The sequence below is a fragment of the Podarcis raffonei genome, chromosome 5 (genome assembly GCF_027172205.1).
Source record: "Podarcis raffonei isolate rPodRaf1 chromosome 5, rPodRaf1.pri, whole genome shotgun sequence".
NCBI lineage: Eukaryota > Metazoa > Chordata > Lepidosauria > Squamata > Lacertidae > Podarcis > Podarcis raffonei.
Window position 1 is genome coordinate 63,100,228 of NC_070606.1, and position 12,033 is coordinate 63,112,260.

A 12,033-nucleotide genomic window follows, 5' to 3' on the forward strand; every position below is an offset into this window, starting at 1 on the left:
TTCCTGAAGCGTGAAAACAGCAGCAGCCATTTGCCCCGCCCAGCCTCCCTTTATATTTCTGTTACGCCGGCCTCGCCGCTTCTCTCCTCACGCTGTTATGAACTGTGTCAGAGCACGCTTTCTTTTCTTCTTCCTCGGCGGGGTGCACACTGCGCATGAAGACGCCCCTGCCGACCGCTTAAAAGCAGTTTTTTTTAATACGGTACAATGTGGTTGCACGTCACGCTGCTGGCATCTTCATGCGCTGAGCATTTTGGTGTTAACTGCTGCGCAGGCCCGAGACCTCTTTTTCCCTTCAGGCTGTGTTTTTATTGCAAGATGTGGGCTATCGCACTAGAGTGCGTCTCCACTAATTTGCGGTGCCCCAATGTGAGTGCACGTTACGGGTTAGGTTGGAAATAAGGTGAGGAGCTCTAGCAGAAAGGACTTCTGCACAGTGCGTAGATGTCTGCAGAAGACCGAATTTGAATAGGTGCGTTTTGGCAAGCCACAGTGCTTCTCCGCGCGTGGAGACTACCTATGCTGATTTTTTTTTACATTCAGCTATTAAAGATACAGACATCCTTTGTTCTTAATTTTTACCTTTTGTACATGTGCAATGACTACTGTCACTATAGGACAGGCATCCCCAAACTCGGCCCTCCACATGTTTTGGGATTACAACTCCCATCACCCCTAGCTAACAGGACCAGTGGTCAGGGATTATGGGAATTGTAGTCCGAAAACAGCTGGAGGGCCGAGTATGGGGATGCCTGCTATAGGACTTCCTCTGCAAAAAGTTTCCCTCCAGACTGGTGTTTTTCTTACCTGAGTGTTCTGCAATACGTCTTTGCTGCAATAATAGTGCATTAATGGTGGATTTATACTGGACTGTCTACACATCATTCCACTTCATTAGCTGCTGTGCAATGCTTTCCACTGTTACCATATTATAGACATCTGGAGAGACACGCTTGCACTATAGTGTTAAGAGAAGTGGGACAAATCATCATCAAACCTTCTATTGGCATCACATACAAACATCCATAGCAAATCAATACAGAATTCCCGCCTTCTCAGTGACACAAAACATTTGTCAAATGAAAGAGGCAAAGCAGTTCTAACATTACATCTCTAGGTCTCCAGGGAGATCAGATGTCTGTCATGTGTTTCGATGACAAAAAACCAGATAAAGATATTTAGCCACTAACTTGGTGAACTCCTGATTATTCCCCAATAATAGAAAATGTATGACCTCTAACTCTGGTCTCCATTTGGGGATGCAGAGTTGATCTAGGAACTGCTGGCGGAGATCAACATATAGTTTACATTTAAGAACCATATGTGTAAGAGTTTCCACCTGGCGGTCTTCACATGGGCAAATTCTTTCTCCTTCCACCATTCCCGAGAACCTTCCCCATAGGAGGGTTGAAGGATTTGAATTAAACCTGGCCAGCGAAAATGCCCTTCTTTCTTGAGGATTAAGCAAAAATTCAAGATAATTGTGGCTAATTTCATATGCCCAAGAAAGTTGAAAGTTAAGAGGGGAACATGTTTTCTCTGCTGCTGCTGCTAGTTCCTGGCGTTCAATGTGGGACAAATCAGTGGGGGAGGAACCCTCTCTGGCACCCAGGGCAGCACAGCCCGTACGGACTGCGCATGTGTAGCATCCCGCGTGTGCGCACTCCATACAGAATTTGGCTTAGCAGGTGGCCTGAACCCATAATTGTGGTTTAGCTCTCCCATAAAAAATAGGGGTGGGGAACAATCAGCCTGTGGACCAAATTTGACCAGCCACATAGCCACTTTCCCCAAACCATGCCCATCTCTGCCCCATACCTAAGAGATGCAACATCAGGTGTGGGGCAGGTAGAGACATGGCTGGATCAACTGTACAACCAAGTTCTCAATGGAGAACTTGATCATGCAGTTAATCCCTGCAGAAAGCTGGGGAAGTGATGGTTGAGGACAGGGCATGCAAAGCACTTTGCACAGCACTTCCCAAATACCTGAAAGCTGTTGTCAGGAATTTGGGAAGTGCTGCACATAGTGATTTGCAAGCCCTGCCATTTGCAAGCCAGCTAGCTCCCAAGCACAAAGCAAAGGCCTGGCAAAGTCCCTTGTACTTTGGTTCCAAGCACTTGAAAAATAACTGGTTGTTGGGCACTCGGGAAGCACTGAACCAAGGGACTTTGACAAGTGGGTGGGACAGTCTACCTGTCCCTTAAAGGTAAAGGTAAAGGTACCCCTGACCATTAGGTCCAGTTGTGACCGACTCTGGGGTTGCAGCGCTCATCTCACTTTATTGGCCAAGGGAGCCGGCGTACAGCTTCCAGGTCATGTGGACAACATGACTAAGCCGCTTCTGGCGAACCAGAGCAGTGCATGGAAACACTGTTTACCTTCCCGCCGGAGCGGTACCTATTTATCTACTTGCACTTTGATGTGCTTTCGAACTGCTAGGTTGGCAGGAGACCTGTCCATTACCTGATATCACAATGATGCCCAGTGCCTGGCAAGCAGTCCTGCCCACTTGTCAAAGTTGGCCCATGAGGGTGGGGACAGATAGGGATCTGGCCCAGCAGGCCACAAAGATTCCCCACCTGTGCTGTACAGCATAAGACAAACCTTGGTTACAGCTTGTGTTTTATGTGGGGAGATATATACCACCAGACCCTCCAAGTGCCCCTATTTTCCATTCCTGGATTTACAGAAGCTGACCCAGTTTCTGATTTGACCCTGGAATGTCCCACTTTTCCTTAGAGTGTCCCTATTCTCATCGGAGAAATGTTGGAGGGTATGGAGTAATCTGACCTCTTAGCCATCTGAAGGCAGCCCTGTATAGGGAATTTTTTTAATGTTTAATGTTTTATTATGTTTTTATATATGTTGGAAGCCACCCAGAGTGGCTGGGGCAACCCAGTCAAGTGGGAGGGGTATAAATGGTATTATTATTATTATTGAATAGGATGTCCCTGTTTTCATTAGAGAAATGTTGGAGGGTATGAACCACAAGCCTGGTTTCTGACTAAATACTAAGCTAAACCATGGCTTAGTATATCAGCAGAATGGGAAGGAACAAAATGGTTGCAGTCTCCCCTCTGGAAGCCCATATATTTGCTTGTTTGCACTAGGACATGGTTTGGCTTAGTGTTACCTGCAAACTGGGCCTCTGTGATGTGTAAATAACAAATACCTAATCAAACCTACATGTTTACAACAGGTTGAGCAGACCACAAAGCTTCTAAAAGCTGCCCTTTAACAGAAATTGGATGTTTGCCAGCAAAGCACTCAGTGGAGAAGTCTCAGAAGAGACATCAATTATTTTGAAGAGTAGTACTTCTAAACTGATAATTTCAGCTGTACTGCTATCTGTCTGAGCTTTTCTACCTTCATCTAGCATTTTTTATGCCTTTTTTGCTCACACTCCGAATGGATGGCTTATCATCCATTGATTATAATATAATATTGAATATCATCCAATGATTATATTGTTACACTAGTAGGGTATATAAGGTGTTGGGGGAGGGATAGTACCTTTGGTGGGGTACACATTGTGCTCCTTCTTGGATAGTTTGTCCACCTTGGGTCCTCATCTTGCACCCAGCTCCCACCTATAGCCCCTAAAAACTGTCAGCCACACCCTGGGAGCAGCTTCAACTGACTGGCTAAACCAGGTGCGGCTAGCCAATGGGTCTCAAACCCTCTGGAGCCTACCTGTGAAGATAGGCTCCAGAGGATTGAGCGGATGAAACCAACAATGGATCTAACGATCAAGAAGGCACTTTCTGCACATGCTGTAAAGGGAAATAAGGGGGAGATGGGGCTCCTTCGAGGAGAAGAAAAGCTCCGATCCTAAACCTTTGCTGCCTTGCTGAATATCTTTGGGAGAAGAAAAGGCTAAGGAGTAAACCCTACACAAATACAGAATGGAGTCCCTAAGACGGTTGGATGACACCTTGTATACAGAGTCGTCTTTCCCATAGGGCTTAGTGGTGTGTTGCTCCAGGGCGCCGGCCTCTCAGGAGTGCCCCAGCGAGTGGGGGAGCTGTGCAGCTTTGCCGGCGGCCTCCCCTTTCCCTGCACACCCACCAGCTGCGCCCCGCCAACCAAATGGCTGGTGGGTGCACAGCTTCCCTCCCAAGCCTCTGTGGGGATTGCTCTCCCGCAGCAGCATGGGGGAGAGTTGTGCCCCCCAATGGCTGGCAGTGCACAGCTGCGCCCCCCCACTATCTGTGGTAATTTGGGGGCGCTGGGTGGATATTTGCACCCCGGCACCACATCTGCTAAAGACAACCCCGCTTGCATACCTCCTTCCAGCAGCTCCTGCAGCCAAGCTGGTGCCAAACATATTGCTCAGCTTTCCTTTGGACCACATCAGTGAGGCTGAGGGGGGAAGGGTCTTGTCACCTAGGCAAGGTGACCTCCATACAAATTGCCCTGCCTTGCGCCCTGTGGATGTCACACTGTAGTCCCCCTAAATTTTAGGCTTTCTGATAGAACTTTCGACCACTTCTATAATCCTGCTTATATCAGTGGGATTCCAGCAGTATAAATGAGCAGTTAGTCATCTCAGTCATTGTATTAACCACTTAACTAGCAATCATCAGGTAGGACCACTTATACTTTAAATTATTTTCACTGAATGCACTTACATAAGGTGTAAGAACTTCTACATTAGCATATAAAATCATGTCTCAGAATGTGGATGAATCCAAAGCAGTTACCATGGGGGTTCCTTCCCCTTTATGTTATATTCATCCTCTGTTTAAGATGCTAATTAAAAATCTGTCTTTGCAGCAGAGGCTGAGGAAACCATAATGTTCAAGCCATGCATGTCATGAAAAGCATGCATCGTTTATATTTTAAATGATTGGCTTTTTTCTTCCATTACCAAAAAGGGATCACAAAAGTCTTGTAATGTGTCATCTAAAACATATGCTCCAGTGGCAGGATTACTAGTAAGAACGATATTTATTCCCCTCCACAATTAGTAGTGACGGTGCTGTCAAATGCCCTTGAGCTCTACTGAGCATGCTCACTTTTTCTGGTCTGTTCATTGCATTTGATTCTTTAGCTGTAGCCTCTCTCTCCCCTTCATTGCTTTTATGTACAGACAGAAGAGACGGTAACCAAAAGAGAATCTACATTATTCCTCCTGCACACTCCATAAACTGACAACATTTGGGTCTGTGTTTCTGGATTCACAGGTAGCTATTCTCAATTCTGTTTTCTTCAAATTTAAAAGACAGGAATGGATACACTATCGGATGCTGGAGAGCGTATTTTCTCCCTTTAACATCTCTTGGTATGGTATATTTTTGAGGGATCACTTACTCAGCAGCTTCTAAACAAGAGGTAAATTTTATTTTCTCTTATTTGATTATTGTATTGTTTTCTCTTCTTGCATGACATTTCAGCTGTCATTTGGTGTCTGCTTAAGCAAAACCTTGTTTCATTTTAAGTCCTTCGTATTTTTGTAGGCATGTAACTTTAAAGCTGTCATCTCTTCAAACCATGAATGGGAAACACCACAGAGCAACTTTTGAGTGCTGCAGTTTCAACAAAATTGTACCAAGCAGCTGATATTATAGCTAGAAATTATGCCATATATCTTAGAAGGAACACTCTCTCATCTCTGTTTTTGTTGAGTATCCATGCTGCTGAGATCTCTTCAACTGGCACTCACTAGCTCTGAAGGTACCTCATTCCCACCCTGTATTTTACATCAGCACTGAGGTTGGGATTCATTTTTCAGCATGTCTGCTGTCTAAGAATCTAACAACTTACTGTATCGGATGGGAGACCACATGTTGAGATTTCTGCATTGCAGGGGGTTGGACTAGATGATCCTCATTTGAACCATTTTAGCTAGCAGCATCGGTACAATGTTTCGAAAGTTAGTCTTACAAATTTTAGACCTGAGTTTATGAGCTACTGTGCCTGCAACTAACTAACTAACTAACTAACTAACTAACTAACTAACTAACTGTATGTTCAGGATTGAGCATGCTGACTTATGCACCCATGCAACAACATAACCTGTAGCATCACACTAGCATTCCAAACTGTGGAAGAACATCAGTACTGGTCTGGTAGCACAGGTCAACATGACAACATCAGAAAAAGCTACCATCCCTAAAGTTGTTGCATTGCACAGAAATAGGTAGAGAAGAATAGAACTGGGGGTGACGTGTATATAGGGCATCTTCACCCTAAAGGTTTTTAGTCACTACAGAGACAGCTATGTTAGCAAAGCCATATTTCATAGATTTGAATGCTGTTGATTCAATTTTACATTTTAAACCTGTTTTGGACACATTTGACCCTAAAAAGGTGGCCTAAAAGTGTTAAATAAACAACGAAAACACTTATTCTGGTATAGCATTACTAAGGAGTATCAACAGCAGTGGAAATAATATTGGAACACAAATACAGCATTCTAGGATGTACCTGCTGGTTAACTACATATCACTGCAGCTATATAATGTTAACGTATGCTGCATGACACCCCAGTGTAATTGTGCACAGCTGCTGGGCCAAACTGTGACATATTCTGTAACAAAGCTGGTTTCTGTATCTAGCCATCACAAGGTCACCTTCTGGGTCAAAATGGAATCTCTCTATATTTTACTTAAGTGTAAAGAGCCCTTCAGAATCAACAGTTTCTAGAACTGCAATAACAAATTTAAGCATAGGAAAAATGGTACGGGTATTGCAGGGGAGGTAAACACCAAGCATAAATTATCTAATAATAGCATGTGCATTAATGATTATAGCACAGCATACTAATCTCATGTCACCACTGGTTTTCTGTATTTATATTCAATCTGATGTCTGCTCAAGCAACCCCAGCTTACCTAAGGCATCAATAGAACAGTAATAATTTCTAGATGGTACAAAAGTGCAGCCAGAACAGGTTTATCCGTGCTGAAATGATTATATTTTGTTTGCTTTTTTTCTTTGTGATCAGTCCTAGTTACCCGAGGAAATGGATACTTCACCTTCCAAACAATATCCAGTAAAAAAACGAGTGAAAATTCATCCTAACACAGTGACAGTGAAATATACTTCTCATTATCCACAGCCTGGAGAGGAAGGGTATGAAGAAGCAAATGAAGACAATGAGAGTTTTGTGGAAGATAATCCAAAGAGAAGATTGCTGAGCAATGGCCAGCGGAGAGGAAGATCCTTCTTTGGCACTATTGACATCCCATCTCAGGAACCACAAAAGCCAGAAGCTAGTAAGAGTGGGCAAGGCCAAAGTTTTGTAGACAGAAGCATTTTTCAGTCCAGAAAGACTTGGGCAGTGCTTTTTGGATCTGCTTTGGCCCATGGTTGTGTTGCCCTGATAACTAGACTTGCTTCTGATCGTTCCAAAGTGCCATCTCTAGAACTGATCTTCATTCGTTCTGTTTTACAAGTGTTTTCCGTCTTAGTTGTGTGCTACTACCATGAGGAACCTTTTGGACCGAAAGGATACAGACTGCGGTTGTTCTTTTATGGAGTATGCAACGTTATTTCCATTACCTGTGCTTATACTTCCTTTGCAATAGTACCCCCAAGCAACGGGACTACAATGTGGAGAGCTACCACCACTGTCTTCAGCGCCATCTTGGCATTTTTATTAGTAGATGAGCGAATGGCTTACATTGATGTAATCACTGTAGTGAGCAGCATCTTTGGTGTTTGCCTGGTCATGATCCCCAACATCGTTGATGAAGAAGATTCTCTGCTGAATATCTGGAAAGAGGCCTTTGGATATACCATGACAGTTATGGCAGGCGTAACTACAGCTCTCTCCATGATCGTGTACAGGTCCATTAAGGATAATGTCAGCATGTGGACAGCACTGTTTACCTTTGGTTGGACTGGAACAGTGTGGGGAGCCTCCACCATGTTTTTCCTCCAAGAGCCAATAATTCCACTGGATGGAACAAGCTGGGGCTATCTCATGGGCATCTGCATATGTTCCACAGTGGCTTTTCTGGGTGTCTATTATGCCTTGAACAAATTTCATCCAGCCTTGGTCAGCACAGTGCAGCATCTGGAGATTGTGATAGCTATGATCCTTCAGCTGCTTGTGCTTCGCATCTTCCCCAGCATCTATGATATGATTGGGGGAGCCGTTATCATCATTAGTGTCTTTTTCCTTGCATGTTATAAACTGTCTTGGAAGGACTTAAGAAAACAAGATTATGAGGAGATACTAGATTCTTGTATTAAATAACTGCAAAGCTGTATTCTGTTTACTGATATGTACAATTAATATTCATTTGTGTATGTCTTTTGTAGAGTGTTGTTGACAGCATACTGCCATTTCTTGTCTGAATATAAAAGGTTACATCTGCCCTAGTATAGCTCAGTGGAGTTGCACTAGAAATTTCTGTCCTGTGTAGGAGAAATGTTTTTAAATGTTAAAGCTGTGAAAATTAGATTTTCTTAACTAGTATATAAGAAGTGCCAATATTCAATATATACAACTCTGTTCTTTAAAATATGTCTCATTAGAGTCTAGCAGGCATAGTCAGACCCTAAGATTTTTATATCAGACTATGATGTTCACCTGTGTAAAGCAACCATTTGTAGGGTCTCAGGCAAGGTAGTCTTCAGAAGGAAATAGCAAACTGAGCCCCTTAGCTTCTCACAACAAATAACCAGATCTTAAATGGAAGTTTTTACAGAGGTTTGTTGTAGTATAGGTTTTGTCACATTACCTATTCTAGGTTGCTATATGCATATATGGTTCCTACAGATTTCATCTGGCTTGCCAATTTGCATTTCTTGCATTGACTGGAGCTCACTGATGGTGTGTAGCCTGAAATCTGACCTGACAACCTCAACTCACAGCATGCTTGCTGTGGATTCAAGAGCAGAGAGTGTGTGATTGCAGAAAGAAGCACAGCAGGCGAACATGGACACTGAAAGAGCAGAATGATAGCTCATGGAAACAATATATTGTTTGTTTTTAATATGTAATGTTTTATAAATAAGAATTTTAAAATGTATGTAACAATGATAATGATGACAATGACGATGATAATAATATACTTGATCTCTGCAGCAATAATTTTATATGACTTATTCCAAGAATCTCTAACTCAGTGCCTGCCCTGCAAAGGTCTTCATTGGCAGCCGTTGGCAATGTTTAATATTTTTTTTAAGTCAAGTATCTAGCCCTTAAGATATGAAGCAAAATGTGCAGGTGTCCTTCTAAGTAATTTATGTGAAATGAGCCAGCATGGCTCACTTCTCAATGTTTTTAGCCAATGGGTGAAGTCAGATATGTGATTGATAAGTAAGTGACACCAGGCAACATCCCAGGGGTTCTCCCCGCTTTCATGCATCTTTCCTGCTTCTGTCTTATTTTCTAGCAGTCCTTGGAATCTGTAGTTTGACCTTCCTGTTTTTCTAGCAGCCAGAACACATCTTTCCTCTGGTGCACTCACCTGATATCAGGTACTCCCTAGAAGTTATTTTCTGCAAATACTACTGCAGAATAAGTGCAAGTGGATTTAAAGTATCCTCTTCCCAAACTGAAAATGTGAATATTTTGCAAAAAGGCTTAGGCATGTGTCTTGCTGTGTTGAACCTGATGTCCAGGCGCTCATTAAGAATTCACTGTGTAGTTAACCTGCAGCACGATGGCTTGTATGCCTACTTCAGAAGTAAGTCCCTTTGTGTTTAATGGGGCTTACGTCACAGGTTAGTAGATGGAGAACGGCAACTTAGAATTGGGTTTTGGATTGGTATTGGGGAAAATATGGTTTTTGTGCCACAATCAGGACCAGAATGACATAGTTGACTTCCCATGGTAAAGGGCGGGGAAGAGGGAGGGAAACAGCATCAATGACTGTAATCTCTAATTTTATGTCCAGGCTGGAGAGTGATGACATAGTATACTTCTACGAACTCAGAGTCATTGCTCTATTTGTGAGTATGCAATTTCTGACGCTCTTTCACTGCCAGAAGCTGTGGTTAGGGTGTGGTTTAGGACGACAGGGTTTTTTAAGGCTACACTCTTGAATCTTCCAGTTGCAGGAAACAACACAGGTCTTAGTTTCTACTTCTAGTTGTCCTGCCCAGTTGATACTGATGTCAAAATGTTTCCTGATCCTGTTTATAAATCATGTTTTTCAGGGCCGTCTTAATCATATCCGGTGCTGTGGTGCAAAGATCCCTCCGGCAGTGCCCCCCCCCCCGGTTTCCCATAGTTTGTGGGGACCCCAAAGTTGAAAGAAAGGTTCCCCAGAGTTGTTGACCTTTTTTTTTAGGGAGCTGACAGCACGCTTATACATTATCTCTAACAAGCCCTAAGAACAAAATAAAATGAAAAGGCAGATGAAAATCTAATGAAGTCCTCAATTCCAAAGCAAGACTCATTCAAGACTCAGCAGTTCTTCTAATTCATCCTCATGATTCAAATCACCACATATCAAAGAGTTAAAGCAATCACCAGTTTGCTGTTCTTTAAATAAATTGATAAAGACACAGAGAATGAAGTTCCTGGCATGGCACCGCCACTGCCTCCTCTCCCAGGCAGGAAGCGAGAGAGCATGGCTGGCCGTAGGAAGAGCTGCCGCGCAGCATGCCCTCATAGCTATTCCTGGTTGGTCCCGGACTCCCGCTGCTGGGCGTCCCTGATGGGTGAGCGCTGTGGTGCAGGACACCACTAACCCTAATGGGTAAGACAGCCCTGATGTTTTTGGGCCTAGATTCATTCTCTGTGCTTGACCTTAGCTTGTTGAGCAAGGTTGAAGGTGCAACATAGACTCAGGTGTCTTAGTAAAAGGTTATACTCTCCTTAGACTTGGGGCCCTTCCATACCTCAGCTTAATGTGGATTGTGAGCCCCATTTGCCTCTTTTATTTCCCTCTCGCCCATGCAGCATTCTTGCCCAACTACTTTTGCCCCACATGTTTTCCATAAATCCAGAGATTACCTGTGCTGAATAGGAGTCCAAATCAATTGCACAGAGAACCTCCAGACTTAAGGAGGAGGAGTGTGTACCTGGAGGAGAATGCTGCAAGGATGAGGGAGAATTAAAGGAGGCACAAGGAATTCATAATCCACATTGATGAGGTATGGAAGGGCCCCAAGTCTAAGGAGAGTATTGATGAGGTATGGATAGGCCCTCAGATTCTAGCCCCTGGAGATACCCCTTGGAGCACAATAGCATATCCTGTTCTCACAGTGGTCAACCAATTGCCTATGGAAAGCCTGTAAACAGGACCTGAGCACAATAACACATCTTGCCCTCCTTGTGCTCCCCAGCAACTGGTATTCAGAACTGGTGTGCCATTTCCAATACTGGAGGCAGTAAGCAGCCATCATGACCAGTAGGCATTTATAGCTTTAAAGGTAAAGGTAAAGGTACCCCTGGCCGTACGGGCCAGTCGTGTCCGACTCTAGGGTTGTGCACCCATCTCACTTAAGAGGCCGGGGGCCAGCGCTGTCCGGAGACACTTCCGGGTCACGTGGCCAGCGTGACGAAGCTGCTCTGGCAAGCCAGCACCAGCGCAGCACACAGAAACGCCGTTTACCTTCCTGCTATAAAGCGGTACCTATTTATCTACTTGGACTTAGGGGTGCTTTCGAACTGCTAGGTGGGCAGGAGCTGGGACCGAAAGACGGGAGCTCACCCCGCCGCAGGGATTCGAACCGCTGACCATGCGATCGGCAAGCCCTAGGCGCTGAGGTTTTACCCACAGCGCCACCCGCGTCCCAGTCCGGCCTTTCTAGAACCAGCCAATAAGAATGTGAGTCAAGCAAGCTGGCACAAACAGTATTGTGTTCACATCTTTTGATGTCAGTAAAACAGGCTATAAAATCTGACTTGAAGAGTCAGCTACTGACAGCTGCTCAGCTACTGACAATGGTTACCTATGTGCTATATATATATAAATGTGAGGCCTTCCTGATGTTGTAAGAGTACAACTTTCATCATATCGGATCATTGGCCATGCTAGCAGAGGTGGAGTTGTAGTCATCTGGAGAGCACCACATTGGCTACCCTTGAACTAGTGGAAATAACTTGGAACACAGAATAGGGGT

At 44.1% G+C, this 12,033-nt stretch overlaps 1 protein-coding gene across 2 annotated transcripts; it reads left to right on the forward strand.

Moving 5' to 3' along the window:
* The first annotated feature begins 4,878 nt into the window (after positions 1 to 4,878).
* SLC35G2 (solute carrier family 35 member G2) lies at positions 4,879 to 9,049 on the forward strand. 2 transcript variants are annotated; one of them, XM_053389750.1, is made up of 2 exons: positions 4,879 to 5,337; positions 6,953 to 9,049. In XM_053389750.1, the coding sequence occupies exon 2, from the start codon at positions 6,971 to 6,973 to the stop codon at positions 8,207 to 8,209; it is 1,239 nt and encodes a 412-aa protein (XP_053245725.1). In that variant the 5' UTR covers positions 4,879 to 5,337; positions 6,953 to 6,970; the 3' UTR covers positions 8,210 to 9,049. The 2 variants fall into 2 exon arrangements, with proteins under 2 accessions (XP_053245725.1, XP_053245726.1); XM_053389751.1 differs by having other exon boundaries at positions 4,879 to 5,189.
* Positions 9,050 to 12,033: the final 2,984 nt, after the last annotated feature.